At 37.3% G+C, this 17,331-nt stretch overlaps 1 protein-coding gene across 1 annotated transcript; it reads left to right on the top strand.

Moving 5' to 3' along the window:
- Nucleotides 1-191: 191 nt before the first annotated feature.
- Nucleotides 192-9,125, top strand: LOC127636734 (ras-related protein Rab-38-like). Its single transcript, XM_052117429.1, has 3 exons — nucleotides 192-431; nucleotides 5,485-5,765; nucleotides 7,395-9,125. Exons 1-3 carry the CDS (start codon nucleotides 221-223, stop codon nucleotides 7,545-7,547), a joined length of 645 nt encoding a protein of 214 aa, XP_051973389.1. The 5' UTR covers nucleotides 192-220; the 3' UTR covers nucleotides 7,548-9,125.
- The last annotated feature ends 8,206 nt before the right edge of the window (nucleotides 9,126-17,331 follow it).

Raw genomic sequence — 17,331 nt, 5'->3', positions numbered from 1 at the left:
GATAGACAGACAGACAGACAGACAGACAGACAGACAGACAGACAGACAGACAGATAGATAGATAGATAGATAGATAATAGTGTACACACAAGCAAATGAGTAAACAGTGTAAGAGCTTGTCTGACAGCTGGTCACAAGTTTCCTCACGCCCTGGGCGGTGCCAGTTTAGTTCAATGACAGACGACAATGGCAATGGCATGTTAAACTTGGGGCAACACACATGTCCTCAACGATGCATTGCAATCAAAAAGAGCATTTGTTTAAAATCCTTGTCATCGGTGATTTGGGAGTAGGGAAAACCAGCATCATCAAGCGTTATGTTCATCAGACGTACTCCACTAATTACAGAGCGACCATTGGTGTGGATTTCGCGCTCAAAGTTCTCAACTGGGACTCAGAGACGATCCGGCTGCAGCTGTGGGACATCGCAGGTAAGCGACAGCTCTTCAATGGGTGTGAAAATAAAATCTAGTGCCATCTGTGTCAGTACTTATTCAAATATTATGAAATGCAAGAGCTGATCCACACCTGTATTTCTGTGTGCCTCTTATCACGTGACTCACGGTAATAATGGCGCTTTTGTTCGATTAATTTTTGTGTAACACAATGTTACAATATATATATATTGCATAGTTTTTGCTTAAATATTCTTACTAAACTATTACTGTAGTTATATTTGTTACAGTTAAACTGTGGTAACTTGGCCTCAACGGCGGTAACAGCAATGCGATAAAGAATTTAAAATAAATAAATACATAAGCAGTTCTATGTATCTGAATAAACAACTCGTCTGCCAAGTAGGGCCTAAATGAAGCAATTTATTTCATTTTTCTTTCTGTAGGTTGTTTGTCATTTTACAACGTACGCGCCTCATCCAATCAGAATTCAGGGTTGGAACTATTCGTTTTATCTATAACATTTCACAGCGCAGCTCAGGTTCGATTATTGAATTAGTCTCGTATGGAATCTTGTACGGCAACAGAAATGTTTTTTCTTATTCAGAAGCATCTGCTCAGAGGCGGACACTTTCTTCATCTAACTATTTTAAACAACATTTTATGATCTTGTATAGCTATCTATACTGTACACATATATAATCAGCTGTGTCTCTACATAAGGGGCAAGTGGGGCTAAGCCCCGCCAGAGGTTGCGCTGATGTGCAAATTGCATGGCATTATCAATAAAAAAACCCACCTCCTACAGGTAGTCTCGGGCTCGGTACCACAGTGCACATCCCAGTCCACATGAAAGCTTTCACATTACCAATTTTTCATGCGAACCGTGCTCTGTTTCATACTAAACTGCCAGTATGAAAACACCCTTAATTAACAGAGATCTGGAGAACGTCATGTGCATGTGCAACGAGCATTCAATGATGGCCTGAGGAGCTTGTTTGCCCTTACGCTTGAGCCAATCAAAAGCTTTGATCATATTTAGGTCAAGCTGTTGACATGAACATCTGAAGTTAATGGGTGTAGAGTAGATCTGCATAGTGAACTTCATTAGTAAGTTTTAAAAGCTCATTTGTTTTCTAATGTGCTGCTGGTTGGATTTCTATAAGTGCACATTTCATCATTTCAATTAATTGTATGCCATCGTGTTGTGTTGTTGGTGCGTTGGTTTGTATTATATGTCTATGACTGCTTAATATTGGGAGTCTGTTGTTTTGATTAGTTTTGTTATGCTGTTCATTCGAGTTAGTGAGATAATATGCACACCCTTTGACGATTAGCCTATTTGTGGTTTACTTTCATGGTCACTTGAGCTTTTTGACGTGGATGTGCATGTCTTGATTTTGTGCTGAGATTAAATCACAAGGGGTGTTTGTGTGGCATCATGTTTAGAGGTTGTGCTTGAAAAAAGTATTTTTATTCGTCTCTCTCTGTAAAATTTCTGTCATTATCTGTTTGTATTAGTCAAATTTGTTTTCATTGTATAAGTACTAGGGCATTAAGGGGAGTAACATTTATTATAATGGCACATAAATGACAGTAGATAGGCTTTTATGATAGATCTGATGTTTTTGACTCCCCTTGTTTGAATCTGGTGAAACCAATGAGTTCTAATGTGAAACTTCTACCTGTCAACCGCTGTGCAAAAATGAGGTTTTTAATCTTTGCCGGTTAAAGCGCATACACACATGCACAAGTTCATAGAACTTCACAGTCCCTGATGTGAACATAAAGTGCAACATGAGAAGCACATCTGTGAAGCTCAGTTTACACAGTTACTCCATTAAAATAACGGACAATCGGCTCTAAACATGATGTTTGCGCTTGTATTAAATGCATGCATAATTGGCTGAAATTGATGCTTCTTTGTGTTTTCTTTTTGTTATTATGCAGTTTGCACTTTATTATCATAAATTAACACACTGAAGTAATGATTATGCAGTCATGAAACCAGAAACCCTCTACTCAAAATCCAAACACAAATGAGACACACAATACCTGGTGTACATGATGATGGTGCCAGTTAATCCATTTAATAATATCTAATACACATATTAATTACAGGGAATAAACAGGGCACATGCAGAGTGGGAATGTGAGGGACAAAGAGTGGTCAAAAATGATGCACTAGGTTAAAATATTTTTCTTGTTTCTATTTTATTAGTCAAAATGAATTATTGGAATATAAATTTGGAAATATTGTTTCAAAGATCAGTCAAATTATTGATTGTTAAGTGATTGTTTGTGCCCCACACTAAATAATGACCTTGAGACGCCACTGTAGATAACATATTATTATTATACTTATTTAACTAAGTGTTTTTAACCTCATATTAACTAAGAAAATTGTTTATTTGCACTTTTAGAATTAATTTTTTATAAAAAAGTTAATTAAGGTCTTTAAAAACGTTGTCACTATACACACTTTCCCTACTTTCATGCACATTTTCATGACGTTTATCATCCGTCTCACGTGCAAGGGACACAAAGCTTCTTATTTTCTGCATGCGCGCATGGAAAGGTCTCATGTGAGAGATTGAGATGAAGCACAGATATTGTGGGGAAATCTCTGTGAACAAACCACTGTTAAATAAGGTTACTTTCAAACTTCTCAGCTGCCCAAAACAACAAAAACTCTTTGAGAAAATGTCTACAGCTTAGGTTGAGTAACCAAGTAATTTTCAAGCATTTTGTGAGATTGACCTATCTAAAAGGTAGGCCTATAACAGTTTTTGCCCCCCAAAAAACAAAACATTGTTTGTGAAGTAACTTGGGTTACCCTTCAAACAGAGTAAGACGCTTTTAGATTGTCATTTTATTGATTGATTGAGTGAAGACCATGGAGGCTAGATACCAAATTATCAGTTTTATTTTAGTAACAATACCGAATGTAAGCCGTATCCACCCCAGAAGGAGGCCAATTAGTATGCAGCCGTCATTGAGAATCCCCAGACATCAGCCAGAAAACAGCCAAACAATTTGGCGCAGCCGCACCAAAACTCGTACACAACTTATTCTATATCTCCAGAAACAAAAGCAAGCAAAAAAAAGCAGTAAAATATACAAATGAAAAATATGTAATGGATATATTAATATTACAAAAGGAAGCAATAAACATAAAAAATTATGAACAATTTAAAAAAGCTGCAAAAGACAATACAAATGAGCAATAAATGTAAAACTAAATAGTGTAAAATAATTATAAATTAAAATCATTTGGGGAAAAAAAGATATGTGAAAAGGAACTGTTAAAACAAAAGCAACCTAACAAGTCCATGAGCTATATTAACTATTTTGAATATTCAGTTTTAACTCATTTATTTAAATAGTAATCCTGAATCCCACTTATATTCCAAACTGACTGATGCATTTCACCCAATAATTAAAATTCTGTTGTCATTTACTCTCCCTCATTTTGCTCCTCACCCAGACTTTCTTTCATTTCTGGGACACAAGAAGAGGAATTTTAAAGAATATTGACTGTGAATGGGAACTAAAATTGTCCATAAAATTCTGCTGAAAATCTTCTTTTGTGTCCCATGGAAGACACACGGTTTGGAACACAGTGAGGGTGGGTACATGTCATATTTGGGTGAACTACCTCTTTAAAGGGTTTGTTCTTCATCATTACAACAACAACACTGACCTCATTGGGGATCACCTGTAGTTATGTTCAACTCTACTCCAGACATGACTTAGCATAGTTTTAAACCAGTCATAAACTCCTCATGGTCTTTACATTGCTATTCAGGAAGTCATATGACATACAGTTTAATGAACTGAAACATTCCGTCCATCTTCCCATGTTAGTGTACTAATAATGCATCACATATTGAGGTCATGTTGATATGGTTAGTTGCATTTAAGCAGCTAGCAATATATTTCCCCTGCTGTCTGTGACCCTATGAGAATATTTAGGGTCATAACTTTTTTTGGGTCGAAACCACTGCATTATAATTCATGTTTTTAAAACATAATAATACTTAAAATTGTCTTTGCAATCATACAATTGTAATTATATGTAATGTTGTACTTTATAACACCATGTAATATCTCAAAAGCATATACAGTATGCATTTAGAAGACCAACACACTGTCTCTTGTTTTGTGATCCATCAAGTGTGAAGGAGACTGCTGTCAGCCCCACCGAGATCAACATTCACCTCATGATTCTAATTTTGAACAAATAACAGAACAAACTGGTGGGAGAAACAGCTGTCCTAGGGAAAGTTGTGCAGTGCTGTCAGCCCAGAAGAGTGGCTACATTCAGAGTCAGACAGAACAGCAGACAGATGGAATGTGCCATTAGCACAAGAAATCTTCTGCAGTAACAAGCATATTCCATTGACTAAGAACCACAGGAAAGTTTGACATGGATACTGCTCAGAATGCACAGTGTAGAAAAGTGACAACACAGCGCATTTTAAAAAGTTTGAGTTGAGAATCATTTGTTCTCATGGAGGAAATAAAATTATAGTAATGTGATCATTAGTTAATTATGGCACAGGATATTTCTAAGAAATTGAGAATATCTTTGTATTCAAGCAAGCACAAGTTGCTTAAAAGGATGGTTCACCCAAAAATGACATTTCTGTCCTTCACTCACGGGAGGGGGGGCAAGTCCAAATGAATTTTTGTGGTAATCAACATTATGCCACAAATACTGTCAATTTGGATCAACTTGTATTGAACGCAGAATATTCCTTTAAAAGCTTCAAAAGCTGTTAAATGGGTTTTAATTAGGTCAGAGGGAAACTTTAACAGTCTATGAAGGAAAAAAAGAAATATATGTCTAAATTACTATTATTATTTTTACACATACATGATTGCAGTCTCTGCAACCCCAAAGATAAAAACAGTAACATCAATCTCAGAACATGAGGGTTAAAAAAAGATCTAATTTTCCTAATCATTGTAGACCTCACTATGTCTGAGGACCTTTTGTATACAAGTGCCAGTAATCTGTTTTAAATATTGTTTTACCTCTACAGACTATTTTTCTCTCTCTCTCTCTCTCTATCTGAATTGGAAGGTCAAGAGCGCTTCGGGAACATGATGCGAGTTTATTACAGAGAGGCCATGGGGGCGTTTATTGTTTACGATGTTACCAGGCCCACAACATTCGAGGCAGTCTCCAAATGGAAGGAGGATCTGGACTCAAAATTAATACTTTCAAATGGCCAGAGTATTGCCACAGTGCTCCTAGCCAATAAGTGTGACCAAAACAGAGACTTTCTGACAAACAGTGGCCTTAAGATGGACCAGTATTGCAAGGAGAATGGATTTGTGGGCTGGTTTGAGACATCTGCAAAGGTAAGATATTACATTTTAACATTATTTAACATTAGTTTTCATTTGAACACGCATGCATTTCTCTACATTTTAGCCTTTTGCAAGCACGCTCCCAAGTGGATACATTTGAAAACACCATCTTTGCGTTGTAGTGTGGACAGGAAAAATTGGGATATTTGAAAACAATGAATTATTTGCTGTCATGTGATGCAGCTATGTGATCCATTCAACCCAAAACATTCAAGAAGGCCCATGTTGTAGCGGTGTTGTTGTGCTTGTTATACACATTGAAAGTGTTGTTAAAGAAAAATGTTACCTTGTACAATCTTCACATTGCATTCCTTCAAAGGCGACAGGATGTTTACTTGAAATTGCTGTCCGGGGAAGGAACTTAAGGACAATTGCATTTCAGACCATACATGGAAATGACATAGGGCAAGCTTCTTATGTGTCGCATGCAGAGTAAGGGTATTTACATGTTTTCAGACATTTCAGTGTGGATGAGCAACTTTTGGAAAATGTTTGAAGATGGCTATGTGGACAGAGAGCGTTTTTCGAAAACTAAAACACAGTTTTCAATTTTATCCGGATTAATGTGGCCTAAGACATAGAAATATTTGTGTCCAAAATTACCTCTGATTCAACACTAGGGATGCTCCGGATTTTTACAGCCGATGCCGATACCTATCCCTGATCTTCTTGTCACCTTATCGTCCGATACCGATCCCGATCGTTTCACTTTTATCAGGATCTCTGTCATAACTGGCTATATGCCAGCTTTCTGCTCACTGTCACTATTAATTTAACTTTCCTCTTCCCACCAATATCACTTTGCCTAGTTTTTGCTGGCAAAACATGTTCAATTGTACAGAGTTGTTAACTGAGTTTCTGTAGCCTTTCTGTCAGCTCTAACCAGTCAGGACATTCTCTGTTTTGTTTTTTTGTCCCCAATTTGGAATGCTCAACTCCCAGTGTGCTCTAAGTCCTAATGGTGGCATAGTGACTCAATCCATGTGGCGGAGGACGAATCTAAGTTCCATCCACATCTGAGACCATCAATCTGCGCATCATATCACTTGAACCATGGAAATGCTGATGGCCTTGTTGATGAGAGAGGTCAACAGAGAATATCCAGGGAGGCCTGGGTAGCTCAGCGAGTATTGATGCTGACTACCACCTCTGGAGTCGTGAGTTCGAATCCAGGTCATGCTGAGTGACTCCAGCCAGGTCTCATATGCAACCAAATTGGCCTAGTTGCTTGGGAGGGTAGAGTCACATTGGGTAACCTCCTCGTGGTCTCTATAATGTGTGGTTCTCGTTCTCGGTGGGGTGCATGCCAGGTAACCTCCTAAAATTGATTTTTCCTCCACTAATTGTTAGGTTTAGACTTAGGGTTTGGGTTAGGGAGGAGAGTTAATACTTTTGACACCACTCTCTGGATATTTCAACCAGAAACGGATCAACAACACTTCCAGCTTTGGCCACTGGGGGCAGTGATTTGATTTTTGGTAAGAACAGACCAATTTCAGGAGCAGAACTTTCAAACTCCTGTTGTCGTATTCACAATGAGATCAATCTGGTTTACCAAACAATTTTATGGGGAAAAAGATTCATGCATGTTCTCTCTCTTTATGTCTCCTCAAATTTTAGGAAAACATCAACATTAACGAAGCATCCAACTTCTTGGTGAAACACATAATCGCCAGTGAGCATGATATCCTCAAATCTGTGGTTCCAGACACCATCTCTCCTCAGCTCAACTCTACCAAATTAATGACCTGTTCTGCCTGTTTCAAACCCTGAAAAAAATGGCCACAGCCTATGGAAGCACAAAGGGGTGTTCCCTGGGGCTGAAGAGGATAACATCACAATCCCTCTGATCCCAGCTAGCATTATGTTCATTCATCGAAAAGCCGAAACCAATAGAGAAATATGACCGTCCGTTAGTAACAGCTTGTACAGCATTAAACTACTGACATCTTAAGCTTGCACACAGAGTAAATGTATTTGTGTATGAAACTGCACTTTTTTTGTCTTTTTGTGTTATTTATGGCTAACAACAATCTGGGTAGTTCTGCTTGTAGTATTTCTGTTAGACAGACGGATGGATGATGATAGTTTCAGAGAATCTAAGGGAGTATTTCATCAGTATGTACACCATCAATCTAGTTGTTTGAATGACCTAAATGTCAACTAAAAAATAACATCATGCTTTCTTAAAAATATATTTGAATTATGAGGGGTGTTAATATGCAGACATGCTAAATGTCCCCTCTCCTTGCACATCTCAAGCTTTATCTACCTCCATATTTCCATTTCATCCCCCTTTTTCACTCCACTTTTACTCTCAGAATCTCACAGTTTTACACTTTACAGTGATTCAGTGTATGACTCATTGACATTATATAAATATCTCATGATTCCCTACATTGCCATGTGCTTTATGCAAAAGCTTTAATGTGTGATGATGTGTGTATTGATCTGATGCCTGTTCATATCCATCCATACCTGCTGCAAGCACAGAGCTTTTATTCCTTGATTTTATTGTGTATGTGGGAGGTGTTGTAGAATTGTGTAGTTGTGTTTTCGTGAGCTGTTTTTTGTTTAGTCATTGTGTTTTACAAAAAAAACCCTGACATATGAAAACCTTTTTTGATTTGCAAGGTTTTACATTAAATTGGATGTGATAAATGCTCACTGTTGTGACTGAGAGATATGCTCTTTTATTGTCAAGTATTTGTATATGAAAAACACATAGTATGAAGTCTACATTTTGTGTTGCTGTTGAGTTTAAAATAATATTACTGAATGAAACAAAAACCTTTGTTGACTGGCAGTAAATTCCAACTGGAATAGCATTATGAACACAAGTGTTATCATCAGGAGTTATGCTTTAATGCTTGTATAACAACATAAACGTGATCTCTCATGTGGAATAACTAGGGCTATGGGAACGCTGGACAAATTACAGGCTTGTAGTCCTTATTTTCACACCTATATTCAACTCTAGTGTTATTACCATGACAAATGCATGGTGCTTTTCTTTTTAGATTCTAGCAATTGCAAGGTATACTTTTTTGTTTTCATTTTAATTTTAACTATGTATTTACATATATTATTATGTGAAGAGGCACATAATCCCAGGTCCCTGGAAGGTCATCTGAAATAAGTCAATACAAAAATTCACAAAATTCTGAGAATTCAAATTTAAAAATGTGCAACAGTCAAATGTACCAGACTGTTGCATCATAATGAGGAATTTAGAGACTTTTCTAAATTCTAGAGGGTAAAGTACATTTGTATATCCTCCTGAGACCGTGTGATTGCTGTGCGCATTTTCCATTTCCCTTTATGATTTGTAACTATAGTAGCACCAAATAAACATGCAAAAATTATGCAAATCATTTTCCTAAAAATGTATGTCCTCATATGTGGACAGAAGGAATAAGTTTTAAATAATTCCAAGCTATAGAAAGTCAGATTTTTTTCATCAAGTTTTCATTATGTTTCCAGGAGTGTTGGTTTTTCATGTTTTAAGACATTACTGACATTACAGCTGATTTTCTGCAAAGCTGATTTGGTATGTGTATGTGTATTGACAAAAGCACAAATCAAAAAAACAAATATATATCTATCTATCTCTCTCTCTCTCTCTCTCTCTCTCTCTCTATATATATATATATATAAAAAGGAAAGCTATAGGATTCTCCCTTGCTCCCTATTTAGTGAATGACTTAACCTCCAGTTCGAAATGCACCATATTTTCATTCTAACTCCATATAAAGCCTCTGAAAGCTCTTTTTTTTTTTTTTTTTTCACAATGTGAAAATGCATATACATATAGGATATCTAATGAAAACCTTGTGTTATTTTAACAGCATGTCGTTTCGCAGTACATCGCTCAAATTGTAAAAATGGCATATCGGATGAAACTAGAGACTCTTTTGACTCAAACAGGTTTCAATGCAAACGCAAACTCGCCTGTGATCCGCGCCATGTTGTTTTGTCACATGACTCGTAAAAAACATTCGTAAAAAGTTTAATAATTTACTCTTCTGAACTGAGATAAGTCAGTTTAAATTAATTTAAATGATGCATTGCGTATAGCGAAGCCAAAACACAATGTCCATGCATGTGTACGCAGGGTCACACAAGGTTAAAGCAGAAGTCAACATTTATGGGTGAGACTCTCATAGACACTCTAAGAGCCTTTGTGTTCTATAATTGACCACTTGACTGCATCTGCTTATCTCTAAGGAATTGGATTTTACTTACCAAGTTCAGCCAACAGGATTGTACTAAATTATTCAATTATCTAATTTTGTGCGCTATAGAAGAAAGTCGTACAAGTTTGGAATGGGATGAAGTTGAGTAAATGGCAGACTTTCATTTTAAGGTGAAATAAACATTTTAATTATATTGATTATTTAAATTAATTGTAGTAAGTGTAATGACATTTCATTATTTTATTGTAATCATGTATATACATTAGGTGTGTACTGTACATGTTCATGTATGCATATATTACATTACTAATGCTTTGTCAGTGTAACGTTTTGGGTTTTTAACCTTGTAAATAACACTACTTGAATCACATCTGAGAGAGGGGGAGAGAAAGATAGTGGAAAAGTGAATGGAAAAATAAGTTATTATTCACAAGGACTCTTTACACTCACAAGAGCCTGACATTTTTTAAATATATAGTTCTTTTTTAAAGTCTCTCCAAGCTTATTTGATTAATTTGGCCGGTCATTCACGGTGATGCAAAAAGTAATGCCAAACTCCTGAAAAAGGAGGTTCTGGAACAAGGTCACCCCGACTTTGCAGAACCCATTTTTAAAATACAATTCAAGGGGGAGAGCTAATCAGAATCAACCTCACAAAAGCACCAAACCCCATTTCAACATTGCAATTTAAATTAATTTATGCACAGGAACTAGCTTGTGAGGCTCGTTATGAGAAAATCCTCCTCAAAGTCTCCGATTCCAGTAAGTGAGTGAGTGAATGTGACAGAGAGAGTGAGGGTGTTACTCCTCTAACAGATACCAGCTGCATCAGTAGGAGCAAATTCCACATCAGCGTCTCATCAAAAGCAGTCTAATTAAGCAGTCTAATTAATTTGCTGAAGCATCCCGTGCCTTTGTCGCTTTCTGCAACTCTCACAGATAGGCAGAGATAAAGATGAAAGCATTAAATTGAGTTGGGAAGGTGAGATAAATGGGTGGTTGTATTTAGCTTATCCTGCCAACTTTGCCAAAAAGACATTTTTAGATCAAACAAGATGCTTAATGACATAATTGCCATTTCGGTGCTGCCATTGAAACATTTGCACGGCTACCTATGTTTATTAACAGCTCTATGCGGTTCTCTCGAGCTATCTGAACACTCACATTAGCTTTGCCGGAGAGAGCATCCCACACACAGACACCCACACAGCCTGAGACAGCCACAGAGTCTTTCTCTTATAAAGACCAATATGCACTCACACAAACACACATGCAAACATTTATACAGTAATGAGCACATAAACACATCCACCTACTCGCTTTGCATTGTTCAGATATAAATCTTTCTCTCTGTCTCACTTTCTCGCTTGCCTTCTTATAAAACAGGACATTGGCAGTACCATGGTGCAGTGTTGGTATCAACTGGAAATTTCATGGTACTTTGATACTGTAGTACTGAATGTTTACCATCATGCTTCACACTTACAAAAAAAGTACCAGTGTACTAATAGGTTTCTAATGGGGGGGATATACCTTGGTTTCTACTATATTACTTTAGTAAAACAATTGTTAGGCCAAAAGACGTGATTAGTACAATACAACTATAGTAAAGTTACTTTTCATAAAGGTTAAACAAATAGGGTGACAACATTAAATTGAACATATTCAAGGAATGTAAGAAACTTTTACATCAATGGAAGTTCGCTTATGCACCGATGTTTCTGGCCAAACTGAGAATAGATACAAAGGATGGCCGCAAAGTATTTACGTGTCCCAAGTAATCACTGTCCTTCATAGAAACAATGGGTGAGTAAGCCATCTGGTGTTTCTCATGTAGCTCCAGTGTGGATTTACTCGCTGTTCGTACTCTGGCTGTCTGAGGAAGCTGGGTGCCATTTTTGTTTCTGTTTGTGTTGGTTCCGCCTAGCAGCTGGGGTTTGTTTTTTTGAATAACACTCCTTCAAAAAACTTTTGCATGGACGGAAGATCGCTTTTACACTGAAGTTCCCGGCCAGATTGAGAATGAATATTAAGGATGGCCGCAAAATATCTACATGCCCACACCAATTATGTCTTTTATAAAGTTGACATAAAGTTGAGTAAGTCATGGTGTATTTATTTATGCAGCCTCCGAGTGAATTTGACTCTTGACCATCCGAAGAACCGGGACACCTGTTTTTTGTTTTCGCCTAGCGGATGGAGTTTGTGTCGTGGAATAACACTGCTTCGGGACAGTTGTGGATGAATCTGTTCGTTCTTTGTGCTAATGCCTCCTGTTAGCCGGAGTTTGTTTTGTGGAGTATTTTAGCGGGATATTGGGATGATTACATCATCTGCTGCACTCATAAACAGCCGGCTCACTGAACACTTGTTTGTCTGTCCAAGGAAAATGAACAGTTTTATATCATCTGGAATCTGTTTTGTGGAGGAACACACCATCAAGACAGTTCTGTGAATGAATCTACACATTCTTTGTGTTTATTCTGCCTATTGGCTGGGGTTTGTTTTACAAAGTATTTTCTGTTATGTAATCTTGCCTCACAAAATATGTGCAGCAGCATCAGTCTTGAGCAATCCGATGGCAAAGTTGTCAAATGGATCTTTTGAGTTTAGAAGGATTGAAGACGGTTGTATATTTTTAACTTTTTAATTGTTTATTTATTTGTGTGTGTGTGTGTGTCTATATAATTTATGACCACTGGGATGTTGTTGGGGCCAGGGTGGGATTGGGGATTGGGAGAGGGAAGGGTAATAGTGGGGGTTAATATTGATTCTATGTTCGTTAAATGCGAATAAATAAAAAATTGTTAATCTGATAAAAACTGATATTCACTGAATCCAGAGCAAGCTGAGTGACTCCAGTCAGGCATCCTAAGCAACCAGTTGGCCCGGTGGCTAGGGTGGGTAGAGTCATGTTGGGTTAACCTCCTCGTGGTTGCTATAATGTGGTTCTCGCTCTAGGTGGGGCGCGTGGCGTGCGGATGCCGCAGAGAATAGCATGAGCCTCCACATGCGTTCAGTTGTCTCAGGCAACTGAGATTTATCCTCCGCCACCCGGATTGAGACGAGTCACTACGCCACTATGAGGACTTAGAGCGCATTGGGAATTGGGCATGCCAAATTGGGGAGAAAATGGGAGAAAATCCAAAAATAAATTAATAAACTGATATTGAATGTCTCATAATTTATTTTAATTAAACATTACCTGAGTTTCTGAATATCAGAGACCCCAGTTACTAAACTAATTTAAATTCACCAAGAAAACGCTAAGAACTAAACATAAATTAGTCCTTTTATTAATTTCTGCTATCAAAGTAACTGTTTTTTTTTCCTCGCTCTCTTCCAAATACATGTTTTCAATGTTTAATGTGCACATCTCCCGCTTTCTTGTATGGCAAACTTGTAAAATCGCCCTTTAGTCACACTTTCTGTAACGCTTGTCATGTGGAGGGCAATGCGGCGCTTGACGCTGGTGTCAACTCATGTGAAGTGCGCTTTACAATGAATAACATCATTGAAACTCAAAATTATTATTATTAGGCTATTATTGTCTTCTTTTCTGATTAAAGTCATGCTCAGCAGTTTAAATAATGTAGGAAAATGAAACTGTAGATCTGCTTTGTGTTTATAATTCTTATTCTGAAGTCAGTAGATTTGTAGTCATGCAAGTTTTAATGAAGAAATACATTATTGAAACCACATAAGATGCTCATTTGTCATCACCTAGTGCAATTAGCGCTCTTGCCACCTGTGACCTCATTACACCACATATTGTACCTATGTGACTTGATAGTGGTGTGCCATGGTATTTTTTCCTCATACAAAGTGTGCTGTGGCAGAAAAGGTTGGGAAACCCTGCCCTAGATCCAAACGTGTGGGAGAGGTCCAGCATGTCTGTTTGAGAAACCGTACATCATAGAAGCATCTCAGACTGCACTGAAATCAAAATATATAGATATTTGATTGTATCAACACAGCCCTACACCACAGTACTTTTATGTGTAAGGGCAAGGTACCCCAAATACTACCATGGTGCTACTGTGCTACAACCCCTTCCCCACACCCACCCTCAAAAAAAACAAAAAAACATGGTAGCCAAACAATACATTTGGGTACTTCTTTCTCTCTTAAAAAATATACTGTGGCAGCACTATGATACTTCATGTATACCCATTGAATAATATTTATGTATCATGGCTTTTGCATAGTATTCCATTGGTACTCCCTTACAAAAAGTACTTTGATATATATCATGGTACTCAAATGTATTTTTCATGTTATTACATAGCACTCATAGGTACTGTACTTTGAGAATACATGATACTACCACGCTACATAAAAAAATGGTAGGTAGTACCAACATGACTTGTAATAAGATTTTGATGTGCTTTTATAAGCAAGGAGCATGCATTTCAGATTAAAGCAGATTACTGAATATTGGATCAGATTTTCCATGTAGGAAATCATGGAGGTTTAAAATGCTAAAGAAATTTTTGTGATAAAATGTAAAAACAAGTGTGAATACATACCGTCAAGATTTCCCACATATACAAATGACAATATGTTCATGAGCACTTTCTAAAAATTGTTTGCCACTTCTTGAAGTACATTTATATCTGCAGTGCCATCCATCTGGTAGTTAGTGTGTGCAATTCAAACCCTGTAGGCACAGAGGCAGATTCGCACAGCAAGAGAAAAAAAGGGTAGGGTGACAGATAGAGAGAGAGAAAGACATTAAAACTAACAGAAAAAGAACAAATGAGCAAGCCGTAGAGTAACTCCAACGCTGTAGTTTATCTACAAAATGTGTTATCTACAAGTTTCTGAGAAAGTGGCCTGTTTCACGGGAGGTTTTATGAACAGAGAAACTTTACGTGTGAGAAACTTTACATGTGACTGAATCAAATGTAACATATTGTCGCTGTCCAATAAAAACACATATATCCACTTTTAGCAATTACATTTTTTATCATAGAAGAAATGCACTGTATGACCTATGTTTGATACTGTTTGAATTGTGCATTGAAATGACCAATGATATGATGTTTAATCAGGCTGTCTATTTAACAAGTATCTTGTAAGACAGAGAATGAGTTTTTCCATGCTCTTGAAAAAAAAGAGAGATTTTTTTGGAGATTCATGTTTTTATCAGACAGCGACGATGTGGTACATACCAAGTCTGTCAATCGATTAAAATATTTAATTGAATTAATTGCATGGTGTGCCGATTAATTAATTGAACGAATCGCATATATAAATATTTGCTGAGAAAGCCCCTCAAATAACAATAATTCAATATATAATTATGAAATAATTATCAATAGTTGTGTACACCTGCGTCAGACGGATGCTGTTGGAGCGTCTCACTTTGGTTTTGCGTCACGCCATAAATATACCATTTTTAGGTTGCTGTGTCAAGTTAAACATAGTTTAATACTTAGAATAGCACGTCTTGAGATCCCCAAGTTCGGATTTGTGCTACATCAAGCTGTTTTGAATGCAAGAACACGTCCATCCTCATGTTGTGCTGTCTGCTGAAGAGTTGGTTTGTTCTCTGTATAAGCTGTGTTGTGTATACAGCTGAAGTTTGGCTCACTGCCCCCTCGAGAAAAGAGGTGGTACTTCAAGCTTGAATTGCTCAGGATTGTTAGAACAACAGTCCGGGGACATGACTGAATAATTTTTTTAACGTGTTATTTTTTTATATAATTAATCGCACTGAATTCACACGTTAAATAAACAGCCCTAGTACATTCGGAATGGCATATAGCCATTGTACTATTTTTGTAGAATGCAGTATGTATACTATGCACTATATTCATAAATAAAGATGAAAGCATTAAATCGAGTTGGAAGGGTAAGAAATATGGGCGGCTCGATTTTGCTCATCCCACCGAGTACGCCAAAAAGATATTCTTTAGATCGAACAAGATGCTTACTGACATTTCAGTGACAAATTCCCAGATAACCTTTTACATTTGGTAAAATGTGCATATTAAATGCATACCAGAGCACAATGTATAGAATACTGTATATCTCATAATGTAATGCTATTGAATTGACCTCTAGTAAATTTAAATCTAGTCAAATCAATCTTACATTTACATTTATGCATTTGGCAGAAGCTTTTATCCAAAGCAACTTACAGTGCACTTATTACAGGGACAATTCACCCGAAGCAACCTGGAGTTAAGTGCCTTGCTCAAGGACACAATGGTGGTGGCCATGGGGATCGAACCAGCAACCTTCTGATTAACAGTTATGTGCTTTAGCCACTACACCACCATCACTTAACAATACAATCTGCAAATGTGTCGATGCAAATCTTAATATCATTAAAGGTCGGCAAGTGACTTCTATCACAGACTTGACTGAAGATTAATTTCCTGTTAAAAAAAAGATTAATTAGGAAGGAATTATATGTAGTTGTGATACTTTACATCCAGTTTGTGCCTGTTATTAGATTAGAGTATTACAGGAAACAATGAACACCTTTTGTGTCGGTTGTCACTGCTGTGTTTAAAGCAACAGCCATTTGACAGTCTTCTAAATGTGTGTAACTCAAAATGCACCGCTGATGTTTAAAGTTCAGTGCTGAAGGATCCGCTGAAGGATGTGTGGAGACCTCACAAAACCTCACAAAACAGAACACTTGATTGAAGGCAGAATTCCTGCACTGGTTGGGAATACAATGTGGTGCGCTTATTCTGAATGAGATCTAACAGTGAGGTTGCATTGTTACGTTAGATCTTAATTTATTTTAAAGATTATTAATGTTTAATAGTTTACCAAAAAAACATGTTCCTTGATTTAAAACCCTGCTTTATTATGTGCAACATGTTTCCTCCTCCAACGACAGGTCTGCCATTTCCTTTACGCAAGACTAGTGCACACCCCATTCCATCAATAAATGGGCCATTTGAAATAGACCTCAGAGTGGACTCTCAATGGACTAGAGTGAATCAAGAGCAGCCAATTCTGAATATAGAATCATCTTAAATGAGATACAGTATGGCAGCAAACCAAATCAGAGCCTAGAGAGTACACATCTGTCCAACAAGAGGAGCCTGTTCAGGACTCCAGCTGTCCTGCACAGGGTGATGCGAGGGAAGGGTTCAGGGCTTTAAGCCCCTAATGTATTGTCCCAAGACCCTGATCTTTTTTTAAAGATTCACACATGCTTCACAAAAAAATACTGTTTTGTGACTTGTCCGTAGTGAAAAGCAATATGCGCTGGCTGTGGTAGATCACTGCAGAAACGACTGATAGCTGGGTTTTAAAGCTGTCGCATTTATAGCCATCTGTTAACCATGACCTGTATTGGCTAGTAGGTGGGACTGTTGTTACCCAGCAGGTTTAAA

Source organism: Xyrauchen texanus, chromosome 44 (assembly GCF_025860055.1).
Source record: "Xyrauchen texanus isolate HMW12.3.18 chromosome 44, RBS_HiC_50CHRs, whole genome shotgun sequence".
In the NCBI taxonomy this organism is placed as follows: Eukaryota; Metazoa; Chordata; class Actinopteri; order Cypriniformes; family Catostomidae; genus Xyrauchen; species Xyrauchen texanus.
The sequence above is the reverse complement of the archived record's forward strand: the minus strand, read 5'-3'. Positions and strand labels throughout refer to the sequence as shown.

What these genes read in the sequence shown, in the direction of transcription:
- LOC127636734 (XM_052117429.1), top strand. Translation starts at nt 221, where the DNA reads ATGTCCTCAACGATGCATTGCAATCAAAAAGAGCATTTGTTTAAAATC. An exon ending in GCAGCTGTGGGACATCGCAG is followed by an intron (nt 432 to 5,484) that starts GTAAGCGACAGC and finishes CTGAATTGGAAG; the next exon opens with GTCAAGAGCGCTTCGGGAAC. An exon ending in GGTTTGAGACATCTGCAAAG is followed by an intron (nt 5,766 to 7,394) that starts GTAAGATATTAC and finishes CTCAAATTTTAG; the next exon opens with GAAAACATCAACATTAACGA.